The sequence below is a fragment of the Bombina bombina genome, chromosome 1 (genome assembly GCF_027579735.1).
Source record: "Bombina bombina isolate aBomBom1 chromosome 1, aBomBom1.pri, whole genome shotgun sequence".
Classification (NCBI taxonomy): domain Eukaryota; kingdom Metazoa; phylum Chordata; class Amphibia; order Anura; family Bombinatoridae; genus Bombina; species Bombina bombina.
The window spans coordinates 215,376,634-215,402,433 of NC_069499.1; the positions used below are offsets into that span (position 1 = coordinate 215,376,634).

The 25,800-nt window shown below is 38.3% G+C and overlaps 1 protein-coding gene across 1 annotated transcript in view; it reads left to right on the top strand.

Annotated features, from left to right (window-relative positions):
• The window catches only part of PLEKHH1 (pleckstrin homology, MyTH4 and FERM domain containing H1), a 260,142-nt gene that overhangs the window by 45,360 nt on the left and 188,982 nt on the right, over positions 1-25,800 (top strand). The window contains exon 2 of the mRNA XM_053697836.1: positions 12,593-12,760. Within this exon, the coding sequence (XP_053553811.1) occupies positions 12,635-12,760 (126 nt within the window). The 5' untranslated portion in view covers positions 12,593-12,634. The remainder of the gene's footprint in view (positions 1-12,592; positions 12,761-25,800) is intronic.

A 25,800-nucleotide genomic window follows, 5' to 3' on the forward strand; every position in this document is an offset into this window, starting at 1 on the left:
CAGGAAATCTTTCAGGCATCAGGAGAGATTAAAAGTTCATTATTTATTGCACAGTAGCCGTGACAAACAGTGCATCACCATAGTAGCAAACATCCAATGATATGATGTTGACTCACTGTTTGTGTGTAGCAAAAAGGCACTTTTGTCTCCTAAAACATTTGTTTAGGCAGCGAGATTGTTTGATTATTTTTTTTTTATTTTTTTTTTACCCCTTAGTGACCAGACCACTTTTCCATTTGTTGACCGTTTAGGACCAAAGCTATTTTTACATTTCTGCTGTGTTTTTGTTAAGCTGTAATTTTATATACTATTTTTCTCGCCATTAAATGGACTTTCTAAAGATACCATTATTTTCATCATATCTTATAATTTACTATATATTTATTTTTATAAAATATGATAAAAAAATGGAAAAAAACACAATTTTTCTAACTGACCCCCAAAATCTGTTACATATCTACAGCTAGAGCTAACGAAGAGGCGGCAGAGACTGTTAACGTAAAACGTCAATCTTTATTCTTCATTCTTTAAAATACAAAAAGCGGAGGCATCCTCCTAGACAGGACATAAGACACAACATACCACAAGAAAGAAGCTTATGCGTTTCGGCTAAAAAGCCTTAGTCATAGCAGGATACTCAATGTTAAATACAGCCTTTAAAAAAGGAGCCTAAACTTCCCATTGGTTAAGAGCAAAGAAGTGGGAGTGTCACATTGATTATGCACTTAACACATTCATGCCTAGCAATATTTATTCCTCAACCTACGTATACTCTTTAAAGCCCAAGGATTCATGTGCAATATTTGTGTGTGTGTGTATGTATGTATGTTTGTGTGTGTATATATAATATATATATATATATATATATATATATATAATAATCATTTGCACTTCTACAACTACCATAAAACACCCATGCTCAATAGTTTCTAAATATTGTCCTGAGTTTAGAAATACCCAATACTTACATGTTCTTTGCTTTATTTTGCAAGTTATAGGGCAATAAGTACAAGTAGCACTTTGCTATTTCAAAACCATTTTTTTTTTTTCCAAAATTTGCAATCGTTACATTGGAACACTGATATGTATCTGTCAGGAATCCCTGAATAACCCTTCACATGTATATCTTTTTTAAAAAGAAGACAACCTAAGGTATTAAACTTTTCATGCAACCATTTTACCACCAATTGATGCCAAAGTTTGAAACACCCCAATATGTGTTCAGCATCATCTCCTGAGTACAGTGATACCACCCATATATAGGTGTGTTGGGTTCTCAGGGGGCTAAAAGGCCTTATTTTTAGGGGGCGCATTCCAGCTTTCCAACTTGGAATTTTCACATCTGTCATCATGCACCCATGTCCTATTTCGGTCATGTCTGAAGCGGGCCAATGTAATTTACCCCCATCAAACCATATATTTTTGAAAAGTAGACACCCTAGGGTATTTGAAATGCTGGTATTTTAACACTTTCCATGCACTAATTCAACCACCAGTCTTTGTCAAACTTTTGGGTAGTCATTTTTTTGTGTTATTTTTCACACACATTATACATTAGGCATAGATTCTCAGTTCATGTTATATCTTGCTGCCAAAGAACACCCCAATATTTGTTCAGCCAGAACTCCTGAGTACAGTGAAACCACCTATTTATAGGTTTGTTGGGTTGTTTGGGGTTTGCAATGCCAAACTTCTGACATGTTTTTGTGATTTTTTTCAAATTTAACATATCTTCTTTGACTATCTTCTTTTGGGGGGCTTTTTTACATACCCCAATTTATTTGCTCGCCTAGAACGTGCATATATTTCAGAAGTTGAGACCCCAAGGTATTGTATATGGGGTGTTTTGATGCCTTTGATGCAACTGTTTTAGTCAAAAAAATAGAGAAAATGTGTGGTGGTATTTAGACATTTGAGGAGGTAAAAGGTTTGCCATTCCATTATAAAACATAGAAAAAAAAAATGTGATTAATTACCCAGCTTGAGTGTTGAGTGTGTTATTTTCGATGATGGTCAGAAACATGGTTATTCCTGTGTTTTTGCACAGTACAAGTCCTTATATACCAATACATTTAGTATGAGTGTCAGATAATATAGGGTTTGACAAATACCCAAATTACACTTCTGGCTGCAATTATGATTCTTAAAGAGACAGTGCACTAAAGAAGGTTTTGTCATCCATAATAAAGAGTAGCGGCTAAACATGTTGATAATCTTTATTTTTTTTGCATGGAAGCAAATGAAATAAAATAGAGTAGATTTGCACAACCAACATATGCATGATAAAAAGACAATGCAATAGCACTTAGTATGAGTTTCAAATGAATAGCAGATTTTTTTCCGACAAATCTCAGTTATGTCTTTTTCTACTCCTCCTGTATCATGTGACAGCCATCAGCCAATCACAAATGCATATACGTATATTCTGTGAATTTTTGCACATGCTTAAAGGGACACTGTACCCAAAATCTTTCTTTTGTGATTCAGATACAGCATGCAATTTTAAGCAACTTTCTAATTTACTCCTATTATCAATTTCTCTTCATTCTCTTGCTATCTTTATATGAAAAATAAGACATGTAAGCTTTTTTCTAGGTTCAGAACTCTGGACAGCAGTTTTTGATTGGTGGATGCATTTATCCACCAATCAGCACGGACAACCTAGGTTGTTCACAAAAAATGGGCCGCCATCTAAACTTACATTCTTGCATTTCAAATAAAGATACCAAGAGAATAAAGAACATTTGAAAATAGGAGTAAATTAGAAAGCTGCTTAAAATTGCATGCTCTATCTGAAGCACAAAAGAAAATATTTGGGTACAGTGTCCCTTTTAATAGGATCTAGTAACTCAAAAAGGGTAAATATAAAGACACAGTGCACAGTTACATAATGGAAGTAAATTGGAAAGCTGTTTAAAATTGAATAGTCTATCGGAATCATGAAAGTTTAATTTTGACTTGAGTGTCCCTTTAATTTTAAAGTTATGGTAAACTTTCCACTTTTTATAATTAGATCTGGAAAAAACTCATATTGTTTTGTGAGACAACAGTTTGAAATGTTCTCCAATCAGCGCACTATAATAAAAGTGACATATGACTAGAGCGCCAACTGGAGAACAGTGAAACCCAAAAATGTTCTTTCATGATTCAGATATAGAATACAATTTTAAGCAACTTTTTAATTTACTACTATTATCTAATTTGTTTCATTCTCTTGGTATAATTTGTTGAAAGAGCAGCTGTGCACTACTGGTTTCTAACTGAACACATGGGTGAGCCAATGACAATCAGTATATATATGCAGCCACCAATCAGCAGTTAGAACCTAGGTTATTTGCTGCTCCTGAGCTTACCTAGATAAACCGTTCAGCAAAGAATAACTAGAGAAGGAAGTAAATTAACTAATAGAAGTAAATTGGAAAGTTTTTTTAAAATTGTAATCTCTATCTAAAATCATAAAGATCATTTTTGGGTTTCATGTCCCTTTAAGCTCACAAAAAATGTATGAGTTTTGAAGTGGGCGGACGGAGCACAGGGTATTTGAATTTGTGTGCATGATTTAAAAGTTACAGTGCATCTTCATTACAACTGATGAATTAAACTGTCTAAAAACATAATTTATGCTTACCTGATAAATTTATTTCTCTTGTGATGTATCGAGTCCACGGATTCATTCTTACTTGTAGGATATTCTCCTCCCCTACAGGAAGTGGCAAAGAGCACCCACAGCAGAGCTGCCTATATAGCTCCCCTCTTAGCTCCACCCCCCAGTCATTCGACCGAAGGCTAGGAAGAAAAAGGAGAAACCATAGGGTGCAGTGGTGACTGAAAGTTTAAAAATAAAAATATATATGCCTGTCTTAAAAAACAGGGTGGGCCGTGGACTCGATACATCACAAGAGAAATAAATTTATCAGGTAAGCATAAATTATGTTTTCTCTTGTAAGATGTATCGAGTCCACGGATTCATCCTTACTTGTGGGATACCAATACCAAAGCTTTAGGACACGGATGAAGGGAGGGACAAGACAGGGACCTTAAACGGAAGGCATTGTAGAACCTTTCTCCCAAAAACGTATACTCCTTTAAAGCCCAAGATTCATGTGCAATATTTGTGTGTGTGTGTGTGTGTGTGTATGTGTGTGTATATATATATATATATATATATATATATATATATATATATATATATATATATATATTTCATGTAATTAGCAAGAGTCCATGAGCTAGTGACGTATGGGATATACATTCCTACCAGGAGGGGCAAAGTTTCCCAAACCTCAAAATGCCTATAAATACACCCCTCACCACACCCACAAATCAGTTTTACAAACTTTGCCTCCCATGGAGGTGGTGAAGTAAGTTTGTGCTAGATTCTTCGTTGATATGCGCTTCGCAGCAGGCTGGAGCCCGGTTTTCCTCTCAGTGTGTAGTGAATGTCAGAGGGATGTGAAGAGAGTATTGCCTATTTGAATTCAATGATCTCCTTCTACGGGGTCTATTTCATAGGTTCTCTGTTATCGGTCGTAGAGATTCATCTCTTACCTCCCTTTTCAGATCGACGATATACCCTTATATATACCATTACCTCTACTGATTCTCGTTTCAGTACTGGTTTGGCTTTCTACTACATGCAGATGAGTGTCCTGGGGTAAGTAAGTCTTATTTTTGTGACACTCTAAGCTATGGTTGGGCACTTTTTTATAAAGTTCTAAATATATGTGTTTAAACATTTATTTGCCTTGATTCAGGATGTTCAACATTCCTTATTTCAGACAGTCAGTTTCATTATTTGGGATAATGCATTTGAATAATCAATTTTTTCTTACCTTAAAATTTGACTTTTCTCCTGTGGGCTGTTAGGCTCACGGGGGGCTGAAAATGCTTCATTTTATTGCGTCATTCTTGGCGCAGACTTTTTTGGCGCAAAAATTTTCTTTGTCATTTGCGGCGTCATACTTGTCGCCGGAAGTTGCGTCATTTTTTTGACGTTTTTGCGCCAAAAATGTCGGCGTTACCGGATGTGGCGTCATTTTTGGCGCTTAAAGCATTTAGGCGCCAAATAATGTGGGCGTCTTTTTTGGCGCTAAAAAATATGGGCGTCATTATTGTCTCCACATTATTTAAGTCTCATTGTTTATTTGCTTCTGGTTGCTAGAAGCTTGTTCATTGGCATTTTTTCCCATTCCTGAAACTGTCTTTTAAGGAATTTGATCAATTTTGCTTTATATGTTGTTTTTTCTATTACATATTGCAAGATGTCTCAGATTGACCCTGAATCAGAAGATACTTCTGGAAAATTGCTGCCTGATGCTGGATCTACCAAAGTTAAGTGTATTTGTTGTAAACTTGTGGTAACTGTTCCTCCGGCTGTTGTTTGTAATGAATGTCATGACAAACTTGTTAATGCAGATAATATTTCCTTTAGTAATGTTCCATTACCTGTTGCTGTTCCATCAACATCTAATATTCAAGGTGTTCCTGTTAAGAGATTTTGTTTCTAAATCTATTAAGAAGGCTATGTCTGTTATTCCTCCTTCTAGTAAACGTAAAAGGTCTTTTAAAACTTCTCATTTCTCAGATGAATTTTTAAATGAACTTCATCATTCTGATTCAGAGGATTCTGTTTCAGAGGTTGATACTGATAAATCTTCATATTTATTTAAAATGGAATTTATTCGTTCTTTGCTTAAAGAAGTCTTAATTGCATTAGAAATAGAGGAATCTGGTCCTCTTGATACTAAATCTAAACGTTTGAATACGGTTTTTAAACCTCCTGTAGTTATTCCAGAGGTTTTTCCCGTCCCTGATGCTATTTCTGAAGTAATTTCTAGGGAATGGAATAATTTGGGTAATTCATTTACTCCTTCTAAACGGTTTAAGCAATTATATCCTGTGCCATCTGACAGATTAGAGTTTTGGGACAAAATCCCTAAGGTTGATGGGGCTATCTCTACTCTTGCTAAACGTACTACTATTCCTACGGCAGATAGTACTTCCTTTAAGGATCCTTTAGATAGGAAAATTGAATCCTTTCTAAGAAAAGCTTACTTATGTTCAGGTAATCTTCTTAGGCCTGCTATATCTTTGGCGGATGTTGCTGCAGCTTCAACTTTCTGGTTGGAGGCTTTAACACAACAAGTAACAGATCATAATACTCATAGCATTGTTAATCTTCTTCAACATGCTAATAACTTTATTTGTGATGCCATCTTTGATATCATTAGGGTTGATGTCAGGTATATGTCTTTAGCTATTTTAGCTAGAAGAGCTTTATGGCTTAAAACTTGGAATGCTGATATGTCTTCTAAGTCAACTTTGCTTTCCCTTTCTTTCCAGGGTAATAAATTGTTTGGTTCACAGTTGGATTCTATTATTTCAACTGTTACTGGGGGAAAGGAACTTTTTTACCACAGGATAAAAAATCTAAAGGTAAATTTAGGTCTGCTAATCGTTTTCGTTCCTTTCGTCACAATAAGGAACAAAAGCCTGATCCTTCCCCTACAGGAGCGGTATCAGTTTGTAAACCATCTCCAGTCTGGAATAAAGCCAAAGCCAGCTCCCAAGTCCACATGAAGGTGCGGCCCTCATTCCAGCCCAGCTGGTAGGGGGCAGATTACGATTTTTCAAAGAAATTTGGATCAATTCGATTCACAATCTTTGGATCCAGAACATTGTTTCACAAGGGTACAGAATAGGCTTCAAGATAAGGCCTCCTGCAAAAAGATTTTTTCTTTCCCGTGTCCCAATAAATCCAGTGAAGGCTCAAGCATTTCTGAATGTGTTTCAGATCTAGAGTTGGCTGGAGTAATTATGCCAGTTCCAGTTCTGGAACAGGGGCTGGGGTTTTACTCAAATCTCTTCATTGTACCAAAGAAGGAGAATTCCTTCAGGCCAGTTCTGGATTTAAAAATATTGAATCGTTATGTAAGGATACCAACATTAAAAATGGTAACTATAAGGACTATTCTGCCTTTTGTTCAGCAAGAGCATTATATGTCCACAATAGATTTACAAGATGCATATCTGCATATTCCGATTCATCCAGATCACTATCAGTTTCTGAGATTCTCTTTCCTAGACAAGCATTACCAGTTTGTGGCTCTGCCGTTTGGCCTAGCAACAGCTCCAAGGATTTTTACAAAGGTTCTCGGTGCCCTTCTATCTGTAATCAGAGAACAGGGTATTGTGGTATTTCATTATTTGGACGATATCTTGGTACTTGCTCAGTCTTCACATTTAGCAGAATCTCATACGAATCGACTTGTATTGTTTCTTCAAGAACATGGTTGGAGGATCAATTTACCAAAGAGTTTGTTGATTCCTCAGACAAGGGTAACCTTTTTAGGTTTCCAGATAGATTCAGTGTCCATGACTCTGTCTCTGACGGACAAGAGACGTCTGAAATTGGTTTCAGCTTGTCGAAACCTTCAGTCTCAATCATTCCCTTCGGTAGCCTTATGCATGGAAATTCTAGGTCTTATGACTGCTGCATCGGACGCGATCCCCTTTGCTCGTTTTCACATGCTCTGTATGCTGAACCAGTGGTGCAGGGATTATACAAAGATTATACAAAGATATCTCAATTAATATCTTTAAAACCGATTGTACGACACTCTCTGACGTGGTGGACAGACCACCATCTTTTAGTTCAGGGGGCTTCTTTTGTTCTTCCGACCTGGACTGTGATCTCAACAGATGCAAGTCTGACAGGTTGGGGAGCTGTTTGGGGGTCTCTCACAGCACAAGGGGTTTGGGAATCTCAGGAGGCAAGATTACCAATCAACATTTTGGAACTCAGTGCAATTTTCAGAGCTCTTCATTCGTGGCCTCTTCTAAAGAGAGAGTCGTTCATTTGTTTTCAGACGGACAATGTCACAACTGTGGCATATGTCAATCATCAAGGAGGGACTCACAGTCCTCTGGCTATGAAAGAAGTATCTCGAATACTGGTATGGGCGGAATCCAGCTCCTGTCTAATTTCTGCGGTTCATATCCCAGGTATAGACAATTGGGAAGCGGATTATCTCAGTCGCCAAACGTTACATCCGGGCGAATGGTCTCTTCACCCAGAGGTATTTCTTCAGATTGTTCAAATGTGGGGACTTCCAGAAATAGATCTGATGGCTTCTCATCTAAACAAGAAGCTTCCCAGGTATCCAGATCCAGGGATCCTCAGGCGGAAGCAGTGGATGCATTGTCACTTCCTTGGAAGTATCATCCTGCCTATATCTTTCCGCCTCTAGTTCTTCTTCCAAGAGTGATTTCCAAGATTCTAAAAGAGCGTTCGTTTGTTCTGCTGGTGGCTCCAGCATGGCCTCACAGGTTTTGGTATGCGGATCTTGTCCGGGTGGCTGCTTGCCAACCGTGGACTCTTCCGTTAAGACCAGACCTTCTATCGCAAGGTCCTTTTTTCCATCAGGAAAATCCTTAAATTTGAAGGTATGGAGATTGAACGCTTGATTCTCAGTCATAGAGGTTTCTCTGACTCCGTAATTAATACTATGTTACAGGCTCGTAAATCTGTATCTAGGAAGATATATTATCGAGTCTGGAAGACTTACATTTCTTGGTGTTCTTCTCATCATTTTTCTTGGCATTCTTTTAGAATTCCTAGAATTTTACAGTTTCTTCAGGATGGTTTGGATAAAGGTTTGTCTGCAAGTTCCTTGAAGGGACAAATCTCTGCTCTTTCTGTTCTCTTTCACAGAAAGATTGCTAGTCTTCCTGATATTCATTGTTTTGTACAGGCTTTGGTTCGTATAAAACCTGTTATTAAGTCAATTTCTCCTCCTTGGAATTTGAATTTGGTTCTTGGGGCTCTTCAAGCTCCTCCGTTTGAACCTATGCATTTGCTGGATATTAAATTACTTTCTTGGAAAGTTTTGTTTCTTTTGGCCATCTCTTCTGCTAGAAGAGTTTCTGAATTATCTGCTCTTTCTTGTGAGTCTCCTTTTCTGATTTTTCATCAGGATAAGGCGGTGTTGCGAACTTCATTTAAATTTTTTCCTAAGGTTGTGAATTCTAACAACATTAGTAGAGAAATTGTGGTTCCTTCGTTGTGTCCTAATCCTAAGAATTCTAAGGAAAGATCGTTGCATTCTTTGGATGTAGTTAGAGCTTTGAAATATTATGTTGAAGCTACTAAAGATTTCAGAAAGACTTCTAGTCTATTTGTTATTTTTTCTGGTTCTAGGAAAGGTCAGAAGGCTTGGTTAAAGTCTTTGATTCATCATGCTTATGTTGAGTCGGGTAGATCTCCGCCTCAAAGGATTACAGCTCATTCGACTAGGTCAGTCTCTACTTCCTGGGCATTTAAGAATGAAGCTTCGGTTGATCAGATTTGCAAAGCAGCAACTTGGTCTTCTTTGCATACTTTTACTAAATTCTACCATTTTGATGTGTTTTCTTCTTCTGAAGCAGTTTTTGGTAGAAAAGTACTTCAGGCAGCTGTTTCAGTTTGATTCTTCTGCTTATAATTTCAGTTTTTTCATTAGAAGATTTAAACTTTGTTTTGGGTGTGGATTATTTTTCAGCGGAATTGGCTGTCTTTATTTTATCCCTCCCTCTCTAGTGACTCTTGCGTGGAAGATCCACATCTTGGGTATTCATTATCCCATACGTCACTAGCTCATGGACTCTTGCTAATTACATGAAAGAAAACATAATTTATGTAAGAACTTACCTAATAAATTCATTTCTTTCATATTAGCAAGAGGCCATGAGGCCCACCCTTTTTTGTGGTGGTTATGATTTTTTTGTATAAAGCACAATTATTCCAATTCCTTATTTTTTATGCTTTCGCACTTTTTTCTTATCACCCCACTTCTTGGCTATTCGTTAAACTGATTTGTGGGTGTGGTGAGGGGTGTATTTATAGGCATTTTGAGGTTTGGGAAACTTTGCCCCTCCTGGTAGAAATGTATATCCCATACGTCACTAGCTCATGGACTCTTGCTAATATGAAAGAAATGAATTTATCAGGTAAGTTCTTACATAAATTATGTTATATATATTTATATGTGTGTGTGTGTATGTATGTATGTGTGTGTGTGTATATGTGTGTATATGTGTGTATATATATATATATATATATATATATATATATATATATATATATATATATATAATAATCAATTGCACTTCTACAACTACCATAAAACACCCATGCTCAATAGTTTCTAAATATTGTCCTGAGTTTAGAAATACCCAATGCTTACATGTTCTTTGCTTTATTTTGCAAGTTATAGGGCAATAAGTACAAGTAGCACTTTGCTATTTCAAAACCATTTTTTTTTTTTCCAAAATTTGTAATCATTACATTGGAACACTGATATCTGTCAGGAATCCCTGAATAACCCTTCACATGTATATCTTTATAAAAAGAAGACAACCTAAGGTATTAAACTTTTCATGCAACTATTTTACCACCAATTGATGCCAAAGTTTGAAAAACCCCAATATGTGTTCAGCATCATCTCCTGAGTACAGTGATACCACCCATATATAGGTGTGTTGGGTTCTCAGGGGGCTAAAAGGCCTTATTTTTAGGGGGCGCATTCCAGTTTTCCAACTTGGAATTTTCACATCTGTCTTCATGCACCCATGTCCTATTTGGATCATTTCTGAAGCAGGCCAATGTAATTTACCCCCATCAAACCATATATTTTTGAAAAGTAGACACCCTAGGGTATTTGAAATGCTGCTATTTCAACACTTTCCATGCACTAATTCAACCACCAGTCTTTGTCAAACTTTTGGGTAGTCATTTTTTTGTGTTATTTTTCACACACATTATACATTAGGCATAGATTCTCAGTTCATGTTATGTCTTGCTGCCAAAGAACACCGCAATATTTGTTCAGCCCAAACTCCTGAGTACAGTGAAACCATCTAGTTATAGGTTTGTTGGGTTGTTTGGGGTTTGCAATGCCAAACGTCTGACATGTTTTTGTGATTTTGTTCAAATTTAACATATCTTCTTTGACTATCTTCTTTTGGGGGGAATTTTTACATACCCCAATTTATTTGCTCGCCTAGAACGTGCATATATTTCAGAAGTTGAGACCCCAAGGTATTGTATATGGGGTGTTTTGATGCCTTTGATGCAACTGTTTTAGCCAAAAAAAATAGAGAAAATGTGTGGTGGTATTTTCTCATTTTTACACACACATTGCTTTTTGGCTATGATTTAGGAGAGCCTATTGTAAGTTATTGCAAAAAAAATACTCCAGGTTGTTTTCTGCAAGACCTCCTGAGAACACCTATGCCCCCCATGCAGGGTACGTCCTTGGTCGTTAAGGACCGTTTTTTTACAGGACGTACCCTATACGTCGTCGGTCCTTAAGGGGTTAAAAAGCAGGGTAGACAAACTTCAGCCTGGGAGTCAGATCAGATTTTATGACGGATTAAAATGTTTTGAGATTCAAATTTCAGTGTCTATTAATAAAAGAAAAACAAACAAACAAAAAACTACCATAAGTTTTATTGGAACATAGCCACATTTATTTGTGTGTTGGCTGCAATGGCAGGGGTGAGTTGGTGCACTAGAAACCCATGTGGCGTTTTCATTGCTGCTCAACGCATAATATACTTTAGCGCAATATACAAAACTCCTAAGGAAAAATTAGAACATTTTAAAATGACAGCTCAGTATCATTACAACAGAATTTTGTCACAAAAATAAAAAATGAAATAAGCCTGAAACTAATAAACAAATGAGACACTTGGAAAATTACTTATTTATTTTTAATTTACCCAGTGTTGTTACCCACTGGATTTTTACCCAGTGTTGTTTACTGGCCACACCAGCTTGCTAAAATATAAACCAAAATTTGCTAATATTACTTTTCACTTAGCTGCACAAATTATGATTAAACAAATTCTATGTTAAATGATGCACTTAATTTGTGCTTTGGATATCTTAAGTAGCAATTATAAATAATAGAAAATTTTATAATATTGCAAAGTATTACACTGCACCCACCTGGTTGGCAACATTTTGTTGAGAACAACCTAAAGTATATATTATTTGGCCCTTTTACAGAAAAAGTTTCCAACCCCTGCATTAAGAGGAACTACAAATCTAAATTGCACAAGACCCAAGGTAGACAAATTTAAACTTTGGAGCCAAACACACTTTGTCTGGGAATGGTGTAATTTTTTTTTAAAAAAAGTCTTCTGCGATTTGTCAGCCTTGACATTGACTCCCCTGAGCAGGTGTGATAAAAACATGGCCAGTGGGTAGAGAATTGACTGACTTTAGACACAAAAATTCTACAGCTCACATTTTTCATGGGAAAGGATAACACATATTTACACTGTAATGTAAACTGGCTTTAAAATGTGCTCCCTATCCAAGGAAATGTGTTTAATTTACAAATGTATTTTATGTCTCTATTTTAACTACTTTTCTGTTGGTTACAAAGGAAAAACGGGTTATGTTTGACTAAGAAGAGTAGAACATTGAGTGATTGACACACTGAAGTACTGGAAGTTTTAGCGTTAATATGTGAAAATAAAAATGTATTACAAACCAAATAAATACTGGTAAATTATCTGACCACAATATTTGTTACGTTCATTTTAGGGCCTTACAGAGGACCTGCTATATGTGACAAATTGCCCAAATATGGGAGACCTTATGCTGGGGAACGGAGCTTGCATAGACTGGCAGAAACGATGTCTCACCCTCGAGACCCAACTCTACAAATTTCGCCTCCAGGCCACCAAGATCCGTGAGCTGCTTGCTGAGAAGGTGGGCTTTTTTTTTTTTTTTTTCAATTAAAATGTTAAAGACAGTGTACAGGTGCATTGTATCCCTGTGTGACTAATTTTATGTAACATCGTTTAAGGGCTTATGCTCAAAGAACACTTTATCGATATAAGTTGAAAATAGTTTTCATGTCCTACTAGTTTATATTTATTAAACAACTGATCTCCAGGTCTCACAGAACCTTCTACCTGAGTACAAGTGATTGAGCTACTGAATAGATCAATAAGTGGAATTCCTGTTAGGGCCCTTGAAGACTGGAATTGAGAAACCCTTATCTATACGTTAGGATTTCCCTATTAATGAACATATAATAAATTATCAAACCGTGACTGTTCAAAATGAGGACAAGTGTTTTAAAGTGACAAATTCAACTTCTGGCCTCAAGCTTTGGACCCACCCTCTCAATTCCACTTTGCTTCAAAAATCAAATTGTATCTACTAGGGAGTATAGTGTGACGTCCAGCTAGGGTTGCCACCTCAGCCATGTTTTCCTGGACACTTATGAGTTACACATGCTGCAGGGTGTGCAGGGAGGAACATGTATTGTATTTCTGGACAGCACTATTCATATTCCTCCCTGCACACTCTGCAGAATGTGTAACTTATACGTGTGCTGTATTTTAAGGGACGGGTGGCAACCCTACGTCCAGCAGTGAGTTTTTATGTATTGTTCAAATTGTGCACTTGAATGGATTATATAAATTGTATTTTTAGTTTGCAAGGAGTCTCGTGCTGCTTAATATATATTGAGTTTCTGAGAAACAGGTTCAGTATTCCAGCTCTCTATAACATCTGCGTCAGTAGTCCTTAGGCACCAGCTTGCCAGGGTTTGTCATTGTTATCAATTTTACAAATATTACAACTACTGTAAGAAATGAATCATTTGCTTTATCCTTATACCTCTGAATGCAGTTGTGAGTTACACAATAGGATACTATCAGAGATGCTTTTATGGTCTTGTTACAAGGAAATCCGCATCACTGTAATAACTAACTTTAATTTCTAGCTAACAGCTCCTCAGACAGGGGTCAGAAGACAAATAAACATTCAGTAATAAAGGTCAGAGTGGAGCATATGGAATAGCGCACCGCCTTTTTTGTGATCAATTATATAATGTATGTGCTAAAACTGTGTGTTTGCAATGCAATGGGCTCATAGGCATAATGTTTCTGGGGTAGCAGCAGCTGGAACAGTGAGAATATGTCCTAGAGTCGGCTAAGAAGCTGGCTGAAGTGTGGCTGATCATGTTACATTATGTGCAGCTGTGATGTGGTTTCCTGAGTAGGTCAAAGTGTAAGTTGTTACAAACCCTAATATATAGACAGCTGTTTTGTGGTTACTTTAAAGGGATGTTGTCATGACCAACACTGAGGTCACGTTTTGCAATGCAGCACAAAGTAAAAGACAGGATAGATTTGTATTAACATGAAGAGATTATAGACGGTTTATAGGATCAGTTTGCAGTGTGCACATACGCTACCAAAGACAATATGTAGTTTTTAAGTGCTGTACTCCTAAGGGTATTCATGTGCGGGCTGTTTATTTATCAAGACACAGTGTGAAAGAGCCCTGTAGTGCAGGAGTTAATTAACACAAATGGGAAGTTTCATGAACTTGCAAGTTCATATCTGAGAATCATTAATCAGTTAAAGGGACATTGTACACTAGATTTTTCCTTGCATAAATGTTTTGTAGATGATCCATTTTTATAGCCCATCTGGGGGTGTTTTTGTAAAAATGTGTCGTTTTGCTTGTTTTTAATAACATTGTGCTGATTTTTATATTTTTAATAACATTGTGCTGATTTTCAGACTCCTAACCAAGCCACAAAGTTTTAGATGTATACTGATGTCTACAGACTTCAGATTGCTTCTGTTTGTGTAAAGGGTCTTTTCATATGCAGGGGAGGGGGAAGGGGGAGCGTCTGCTCTCAGCTCTTTTCAGTAGGTGTCCCAGCCTAACCTCATCATCAGTGCTAAATTGGGAGCTTCTAAGTAAGTTTTTAAAGGTTTTATACTGGGTTTTTATATCACTATGTGTGCATATTATTCTTTATAGTACTGTCTATTACATGCAGTTAAATGAAAATTGGTGTATACTGTCCCTTTTAATAATCTCTAAACTCCACTTTATAACAACATATACAATATATAGAGTGTTTGCGTGTGTGTATGTATATATCTATATATTTATATATGTGTGTGTGTGTGTGTGTGTGTACCAGTTATTTGCTTATGGATTCCACAGCTTGGGTATTAAATCCCACACTTTGAGGCTAGTGGAATCTCATCACCTTATGCTGAGAGTCCACAAGGGCCGCACAGGTAATTTTTTATTTAATTTTGGCAGCAGTTTTCTCTTGTTAAGTGTATCCAGTCCACGGATCATCCATTACTTGTGGGATATTCTCCTTCCCAACAGGAAGTTGCAAGAGGATCACCCACAGCAGAGCTGCTATATAGCTCCTCCCCTAACTGTCATATCCAGTCATTCTCTTGCAAGCCTTAACCAAGATGGAGGTCGTAAGAGGAGTGTGGTGTTTTATACTTAGTTTATTCTTCAATCAAAAGTTTGTTATTTTTAAATGGTGCCGGAGTGTACTGATTATAGCCACTTGTGAAAGCTTTATTGCACTATATATTTTTACTTTATTTAGGTTAATGAAGATATCTTCCGAATAATGGAATATTAGGAACACTAGGAGCCAATCACCATTAATAACATCCCAATATAGGATATACTCGGACATACATCATCACTTAGAAGATTTTGGATTTCAACACAGGAACTATTCTTAATTAACTTTTCATCACGTGTATATATATACAACTTTTGGAATTTTCACATCTCTCACAAATACCACCCACAAGGAATTGAACACTAAGATTTTAAAGGTGTACACCTAATATATATTTTTTGATATTTTTGTTTTTTCTCACGTGTTTTGGAGCAATTGCACTCATTTTTTATACCCATTTGTTTATATACATATTTTTTACATTTTTTGTTTTTTGATTATAGTTTTTTATTGATAATATATTTTTTCACGAGCACATCTTGTGATTAACTTTTGTAACCTGATATAAACCATGTATACAGATGCAATTTAGAGGTTCTCAATTGACCATTGATCAATACTGTTGTTTTAAACTTTTGTTATAATAAATATGTACATTTTCAAAGCTTAAAATCCCAGAATCCTCTTTGACTTTACAGAAGTAACTAAGATCCATGGCTGTTCTCACATATTCTGAGGAGTGAGGTAACTTCAGAGAGGGAATGGCGTGCAGGTTTTCCTGCAATAAGGTATGTGCAGTTAATATTTTTCTAGGGATGGAATTTGCTAGAAAATGCTGCTGATACCGAACTAATGTAAGTAAAGCCTTAAATGCAGTTATAGCGACTGGTATCAGGCTTATTAATAGATACATACTCTTATAAAAATGTAATATAAAACGTTTGCTGGCATGTTTAATCGTTTTTATATGTATTTGGTGATAAAACTTATTGGGGCCTAGTTTTTTTCCACATGGCTGGCTTGAATTTTGTCTAGTTCCAGTTTCCTTAGGCTTTCCACTGTTGTAATATGAGTGGGAGGGGCCTTTTTTAGTGCTTTTCTGTGCAGATAAAAATACTGACAGAGACATTCAGCTTCCCTCTCCAGGACATCTCTGGAGGGCTCAAAAGGCTTCAAAGTCGTTTTTGAGGGAGGTAAAAAGCCACAGTAGAGCTGTGGCAGTTGTTGTGACTGTTTGAAAAAACAAACAAAAAAAACAAAAAAAAACGTTTTTGTCTTTTATTATTCAGTTTCGGGTATTAAGGGGTTAATCATCCATTTGCAAGTGGGTGCAATGCTCTGCTAACTTGTTACATACACTGTAAAAATTTTGTTAGTGTAACTGCCTTTTTTCACTGTTATTTCAAATTTTGACAAAATTTGTGTTTCTTAAAGGTGCAGTAACGTGTTTTTTATATTGCTTGTAAACTTGTTTAAAGTGTTTTCCAAGCTTGCTAGTCTCATTGCTAGTCTGTTTAAACATGTCTGACACAGAGGAAACTACTTATTCATTATGTTTGAAAGCCATGGTGGAGCCCCATAGGAGAATGTGTACTAAATGTATTGATTTCACCTTAAACAGTAAAGATCAGTCTTTAACTATAAAAGAAATATCACCAGAAGATTCTGATGAGGGGGAAGTTATGCCGACTAACTCTCCCCACATGTCAGACCCTTCGCCTCCCGCTCAGGGGATGCACGCTAATATGGCGCCAATTACATCAGGGACGCCCATAGCGATTACCTTGCAGGACATGGCTGCAATCATGAATAATACCCTGTTAGAGGTATTATCCAGGTTGCCTGAATTAAGAGGCAAGCGCAATTGCTCTGGGGTTAGGAGAAATACAGAGCGCGCAGATGCTGTAAGGGCCATGTCTGATACTGCGTCACAATATGCAGATCATGAGGACGGAGAGCTTCAGTCTGTGGGTGACATCTGTGATTCGGGGAAACTTTCTAGACAGGCATTACCAATTTGTAGCTCTTCCCTTCGGGTTGGCTACAGCCCCGAGAATCTTTAAAAAGGTTCTGGGCTCACTTCTGGCGGTTCTAAGACCATGAGGCATAGCGGTGGCTCCGTATCTAGACGACATCCTAATACAGGCGTCAAGCTTTCAAGTTGCCAAGTCTCATACAGAGATAGTTCTGGCATTTCTGAGGTCGCACGGGTGGAAAGTGAACGAGGAAAAGAGTTCTCTATCCCCACTCACAAGAGTCTCCTTCTTAGGGACTCTTATAGATTCTGTAGAAATGAAAATTTACCTGACGGAGTCCCGGTTATCAAAACTTCTAAATGCTTGCCGTGTTCTTCACTCCATTCCGCGCCCTTCGGTAGCTCAGTGTATGGAGGTAATCGGCTTAATGGTAGCGGCAATGGACATAGTGCCATTTGCGCACCTTCATCTCAGACCGCTGCAATTATGCATGCTGAGTCAGTGGAATGGGGATTACACAGATTTGTCCCCTCTGCTAAATCTGAATCAAGAGACCAGAGATTCTCTTCTCTGGTGGTTGTCTCGGGTACACCTGTCCAAGGGTATGACCTTTCGCAGGCCAGATTGGACAACAGATGCCAGCCTTCTAGGTTGGGGTGCAGTCTGGAATTCCCTGAAGGCACAGGGATCGTGGACTCAGGAGGAGAAACTCCTTCCAATAAATATTCTGTTAAGAGCGATATTCAATGCTCTTCTGGCTTGGCCTCAGTTAGCAACACTGAGGTTCATCAGATTTCAGTCGGACAACATCACGACTGTGGCTTACATCAACCATCAAGGGGGAACCAGGAGTTCCCTAGCGATGTTAGAAGTCTCAAAAATAATTCGCTGGGCAGAGTACCACTCTTGCCACCTGTCAGCAATCCATATCCCAGGCGTGGAGAACTGGGAGGCGGATTTTCTAAGTCGTCAGACTTTCCATCCGGGGGAGTGGGAACTCCATCCGGAGGTGTTTGCTCAGTTGATTCATCGTTGGGGCAAACCAGAGTTGGATCTCATGGTGTCTCGCCAGAACACCAAGCTTCCTTGTTACGGATCCAGAAGCGACGCTGATAGATGCGCTAGCAGCGCCTTGGTTCTTCAACCTGGCTTATGTGTTTCCACCGTTTCCTCTGCTCCCTCGACTGATTGCCAAAATCAAACAGGAGAGAGCATCGGTGATTCTGATAGCACCTGCGTGGCCACGCAGGACTTGGTATGCAGACCTAGTGGACATGTCATCCTTTCCACCATGGACTCTGCCTCTAAGACAGGACCTTCTGATACAAGGTCCTTTCAATCATCCAAATCTAATTTCTCTGAGATTGACTGCATGGAGATTGAACGCTTGATTCTATCAAAGCATGGCTTCTCCGAGTCAGTCATTGATACTTTAATACAGACACGAAAGCCTGTTACCAGGAAAATCTACCACAAGATATGGAGTAAATATCTTTATTGTTGTGAATCCAAGACTTACTCATGGAGTAAAGTTAGGATTCCTAGAATATTGTCTTTTCTCCAAGAGGGCTTGGACAAAGGATTATCAGCTAGTTCCTTAAAGGGACAGATTTCTGCTCTGTCTATTCTTTTGCACAAGCGTCTGGCAGAGGTTCCAGACGTCCAGGCATTTTGCCAGACTTTGGTTAGATTTAAGCCTGTGTTTAAACCTGTTGCTTCCCCGTGGAGCTTAAACTTGGTTCTTAAGGTTCTTCAAGGAGTTCCGTTTGAACCCCTTCATTCCATTGATATTAAACTTTTATCTTGGAAAGTTCTGTTTTTGATGGCTATTTCCTCGGCTCGGAGAGTCTCTGAGCTATCTGCCTTACAATGTGATTCTCCCTATCTGATTTTTCATGCAGATAAGGTAGTTCTGCGTACCAAACCTGGGTTTTTACCTAAGGTGGTTTCTAACAAGAATATCAATCAAGAGATTGTTGTTCCATCGTTGTGCATTGAAGTTTTACTTACAAGCTACTAAGGATTTTCGTCAAACATCTTTCCTGTTTGTCGTTTACTCTGGACAGAGGAGAGGTCAAAAAGCTTCGGCAACCTCTCTTTCCTTTTGGCTTCGGAGCGTAATAAGCCTAGCCTATGAGACTTCTGGACAGCAGCCCCCTGAAAGGATTACAGCTCATTCTACTAGAGCTGTGGCTTCCACCTGGGCCTTCAAAAATGAGGCCTCTGTTGAACAGATTTGCAAGGCTGCGACTTGGTCTTTGCTTCACACTTTTTCAAAATTTTACAAATTTGATACTTTTGCTTCTTCGGAGGCTGTGTTTGGGAGAAAGGTTCTTCAGGCAGTGGTTCCTTCCGCTTAATCCTGCCTTGTCCCTCCCATCATCCGTGTACTTTAGCTTTGGTATTGGTATCCCACAAGTAATGGATGATCCGTGGACTGGATACACTTAAGAAGAGAAAACATAATTTATGCTTACCTGATAAATTTATTTCTCTTGTAGTGTATCCAGTCCACGGCCCGCCCTGTCCTTTTAAGGCAGGTCTAAATTTTAATTAAACTACAGTCACCACTGCACCCTATGGTTTCTCCTTTCTCTGTTTGTTTTCGTTCGAATGACTGGATATGACAGTTAGGGGAGGAGCTATATAGCAGCTCTGCTGTGGGTGATCCTCTTGCAACTTCCTGTTAGGAAGGAGAATATCCCACAAGTAATGGATGATCCGTGGACTGGATACACTACAAGAGAAATAAATTTATCAGGTAAGGATAAATTATGTTTTTTTCTATGCACCTCTTCATACACTGCATGCCTTTCCTACCTTTCTATTATCTTTCCTCTGCTTAGCTATATGATACTCTAAGATACACAGGGAGGTAGGAGGGTTCAAAATCTCATAGTGTTTGGGGTATCTTTACCTCCTCCAAGTGGCAGGAATTCAATCCTATGCCTTAAAGGGACAGTATACACTAATTTTCATATAACTGCATGTAATAGACACTACTATAAAGAAGAATATGCACAGATACTGATCTAAAGATCCATTATGAAACCTTTAAAATACGTACTTAGAAGCTCCCAGTTTAGCACTGTTAATGAGGTTAGTCTGAGACACCCACTAAAAGGGGCTGGGAAACAAGAAGAGTAGACATCCCCCCCCCCCCCTGTCTGCATATGAAAAGACAGTTAACATAAACAGCTAGCAGGAGTCTGTAAACACATGTATACATCTGACACTGTGGGGCTTGGTTATGAGTCTGAGAATCAGCACAAAGTTTTAAAAAAAATAAGCAAAACTATACATTTTTACAAAACTCTACCAGATAAGGTTTATAAATGGATCATCTACAAAGCATTTATGCAAAGAAAAATATAATGTGCAATGTCCATTTAAGGCTCCTGGAATCTCACCTCCATGAAATAAAGGAATTTATCAGCTAATAAATTTATGTTTTTGCAGTTGGTATCTGATAAGCCAATTAAGGAAAGATGTTCTGAAAATTAGAAATTGCTAAATTTTCAGAGCTAAATTACATGAAATAAATAATGACAATATATTGCAAAGTTGTTACATTATGCATAACTATATATATATATATATATATATATATATATATATATATATATATATATATATATATATATATATATATATATATTATAAAGAAATCTCAAGGTGTTTACAGTCCCTTAAATAAATATTCAGCAATTTGAAAAGGAATATAATAAACAGTCGTGTTACTATAGTTTCACAGCATTGCTATGCAAATCCATTTGTCATTGACCCCTTAAAAAGACGTGAGACAACAGTAGAACACATCTATTCTCTTGGAAGAAACAAGGCTCCTCCCACCATAATTTCCACATATTAGTTTTTTTTTTTTTTTTTTTGGCCAGTTAGTTAAAAATCAGAACACCAGTACTCCATGCATTGCTTTCAATGGTGTGGTAAGCTCCCATTGTGAGACTTGCAACTTTGTAGATTGCCAGTCATTCAGTTTATACTTATTTAAAAAAAGAAATCACTGGATAGACAAATCTATATCATGTCTAAGATTGTTTTTAGGCTTCTGAGTAAATAAAGTAAAATCCAGTATGCCTCTTTATCAATAATAACTTCCTTTGTGGCAGCAAAGGAAAAGTATACGTATAACTACTAAATGGGGAAAAGGGGAAACTATAAAGAATATTGAAAACTAAAAGAAGTTATAAGAGAACTATAAATAGAAAAAGCAGTCGACCTTCAAGATCAAGAAAAACAGAGAAAATACTGGGAATGGGAATGGCATATTAATATAACCAATCACAAAGAGGCATATTCTTCCCACAGCCAATCACTAAACTAGTTGCATTGGAAGTTTTTTGCCCATAATTAAGAATTGGTTAATCCATTTTTTTTTTGCTATTCTTTGTAGCTTCTCAAGCTCACTTGTGATCTGTACTGATAGATCACCCGCTCCTAGTCTCAGATCCTGTAAAATTACCAGGTTTTGTGATAAAATAAATGGGTCTTTTTTTAAAAATTAACAGTATATTGGGGTGTTTTTTGTTTTTGTTTTTAAATATTGCAGCTAATTAGTCCAATTAGTAATGGCATAAATATGTCTCTTTAAATAATTCACTCCTGGTCATAACTAAGAGCTTCAACGTGAATGTCCTGAAGAATATCTTATGAGCCTTATTTATTAACAAAAAAAAATAAAAAATGTTCCACAAGTCAAGTAGCTGAGAAAAAGCAATTTTAAAAGTTATGTCTATTTCCACTCCCCCTGTACCTTGTGACAGCCATCAGCCAATCACAAATGCATACATGTACCATGTGACAGCCATCAGCCAATCACAAATGCATAAATGTTTATTCTTTGAATACTTGCACATGCTCAGTACGAGCTGGTGTCTCAAAAAGTTTAAATATGAAAAGACACTGCACATTTTTCTTAATGGAAGTAAATTGGAAAGTTGTTTAAAATTGCATGTTCTATCTGAGTCATGAAAGTTTAATTTTGACTTGACTTTAAATGCCCATACAAGTTCTGCTGTTCTTGCAAACAGCACCTGTTCCAGATGCTATTGATCTAACACAGTCTGCAACAAAAACACTTTCCTTTTAGGATGTTTCAAACAACAACCTTATTTTGCTAAAATAGTAATGTTAGTGGATAATCTTGAAATTAGCACAAAACTGCATTACAAATTTGCCAAAGAGATTCAGAGCACCAATATAAAGTACCAGACTTGTATGATGGATAAAATCTCTGACTTTGCTTTAACTAGAACATCTGAAACTGCCCTATATTTTCTAGTTATGATTTTAACATCCTCTTCTAAGCCTAATGAGAAGATTGACCCATTGAGTTGTCCATTCATCGGCTCTCAACAAACACATCACTTACAATAATATTTACCTAAATAAATACAAAGACTTAAATTTGGGATAAAGATCTGGATACAGCCTGTTTATTAAATAACACATAACTTTAAATAACACTTATAAATTTACCACTGTTATCAAAACACAATAACATGATGAAAATCAACAACTATTTCTTTGTTTGTGCCAGCACCAATATAATATAATGTTCCACTTTCAAATTCACAATTATGATTGACCAGGCCGTCTTTAATTTCCACTGAACATAGCAAGGTGCCCAGTCTGTTATTTATTTTACTCTTTTACTCAGCTCCAAGGGACCCCGTGTCCAAGTAGCCAATTAACCAGCTTTCCCACCCCTTGGGGAGGCTGCCAAATAAACCCCGCTTTTGCCATGGTCATAAAAATTTTGATGCCTAGCACACCCGGCTTAATGCTGTGACAAAACAAAAAATTCAGGGAGGGAGGGAGGGAAGATGATTGCGAACACTTCTCCTGTCCGGTGAGTAACAGGAACTGAAATGGCGCCAACTCCAGCTTCTTGGGACCTCCTCCTGCCTACTCCTCCCACTAGCCCTGACAGAGCCTCACTCCTCCCCCTGGGTCAAAGGACCCCTCCACCTACGTGTCTCCGTTTGTGGGGCCTGCCATGACCCATTGAGTCGTCTATTTATCGGCTCTCAACAAACACATCACTTACAATAATATTTACCTAAATAAATACAAAGACTTAAATTTGGGATAAAGATCTGGCCACAGCCTGTTTATTAAATAACACATAACTTTAAATAACACTTATAAATTAACCACTCTTATCAAAACACAATAACATGATGAAAATCAACAACCATTTCTTTGTTTGTGCCAGCACCAATATAATATAATGTTCCACTTTCAAATTCACAATTATGATTGACCAGGCTGTCTTTAATTTCCACTGAACATAGCAAGGTACCCAGTCTGTTACTTATTTTACTCTTTTACTCAGCTCCAAGGGACCCCGTGTCCAAGTAGCCAATTACCCAGCTCTCCCACCCCTTGGGGAGGCTACCAAATAAACCCCGCTTTTGCCATGGTCATAACATTTTTGATGCCTAGCACACCCACCACAAACTGGAAGGATAAAATCCATCCAGTTCTGCCACCCTTCACATCAATAATTACATTTTTTCTTTAATATTGAGAATGAAGAGCCAGAGACCAAATTCGTTCAAATGAACACTATCACGCCTGTAAAACTCACCGACACCCACATCCTCCAAATCATCGTGGTAAACCACAGCCCCGCCCAACTTTCTTCACAAAAGAAGCCACTAGCTTGTTTACCTTCCGCCTGCTGTTATCCAAGCAGCAGTGATCCCAGGCTGCCCGCCAGATAAAAAGCAGCACTATATTGGATAACACAATCAACAATTTGGGAAATAAAGCCTGCAGCCTTGCACTATCATTTTTAATCCGCCACACAAGCTCCTTCTGAGGCAGAAAACCCAAGTCATTTTCACCAGCATGGATGACTAACACCTGTGGAGGAGGAAAGGTCCTTGCACAGTCCAAAACCGTAAACAAAAGGCTGTCCCAACAAAGGCCCCTTATTCCAAACCAGCGAAACACAGCCTTTTCTGTTCCAAAACCCAGCTGTAGGCCATTCTCCTTCGCCAAAGCTGCTCTTTACTGCCCAGTAAATAAGAGTGGCCCACCACCCAAACTTGAACCGGATCTGAAAAGAATAAGCGAAAAAACGGAAACCCTTAAACCCGCCACTGCGGGCGAACATATGAACGAAAACATTTAGACTGCCATCTCCCAACACCCTTAATGACATCCTCACCCAGACCCAACCCTACAGCCTCAGTGGCAGCACCAATCCTGAAGGAATGCGTACCGAATTCCCTGGGATTCAGGCCCAACTTCCAAAGGGCCTTCCCCAAAACCGCCTTAAACTGCTACTGAGAAAGAGCCCTGCCATCCACATGTACCAACAACGAACCCCCCCACAGGAGGACGATAACTCATAAACTGTTGCAGCACAAAGCACGGGCATATGTCTAACCCTGTAGGGAACAGCAACACAGTCGCGCCCTTACCCAACTGATCGGTCTTTGACCGACTCAAAAAGGTGGACACCTGTGTGTCCGTAACCACTACATGTAAAACACCCAAGCCACCCTGAATTGCTTGCGAGTTACTTATCAGCTCTGAGATGAGAAAAGCCCCGAAAAAGGCCAAAGCGAAAGTCGTCCGAAAAAGCAAGACTTCGTAAGGTGTATCACACAACAATGATAATAGAGAGAAAGTAACCAGGCAACGGCCGTCAGACCATCACCTATTCCGTTTCAGGCCTTTTATGGTCTGATGAATACAAAAAGATTTAGTAATATCCACAACGTTCAACAATTTGAAACAGAATGACAAGGCAGCTAACCTTCTGTCCACTGACGAAAGTGACAGATTATCAAGCTTCCAACTCCATATCCATTCCAACAGCAATCTCTGACAGGCTGCGTCTCACTCAACCACATTATGCCATTGAAGGAATGCCTCCAAAGACACCCAAACCTTGGAGTACGCTTTCCACGAACTCAGGGCCAAGGAGGCTCTTACCAAATTGGTAAGTCCTCCATACCAAGGGTCCATAATGACTCCGGAACATCTTTCCCCACGTCGTCCGCCCATGGTGCCAGGCCCCATAATCGCCTCCACTGCAAACGAGAAAGCACATCAGCAATAGAGTTCTGTGCACCTGGTAAATGTTGCGCCCTGACCAACACATTCAATTTCATACACTGCAGGGCAAAAACTCTCAACAATCTGACCACTGGAGGAGAAGAGGAACGCAAACAGTTAACAGCAGACACCACTCCCAAATTATCAGTTGAGAACAAAATAGACCGATCCCTCAACCCTGCACTCCACACAAACAGAGCCACCAGAATAGGGAAGAGTTCCAAAAACACTAAATTCTTAATCAAATCCAACCCCTTCCACCAATCAGGCCACTCTGAGGCGCACCATTCGTGTCCAAAGATGGTCACGAAACCCTTGCTCACAGCAGCATTCGTACCCAGGCCCAATTCCTCAGCCGAGGCCCTTGGGGCCTGGATTACTGCCGTACTGTTAAAATGTGCGAGGAAAGCCTTCCACACACCCAAATCCTTTTT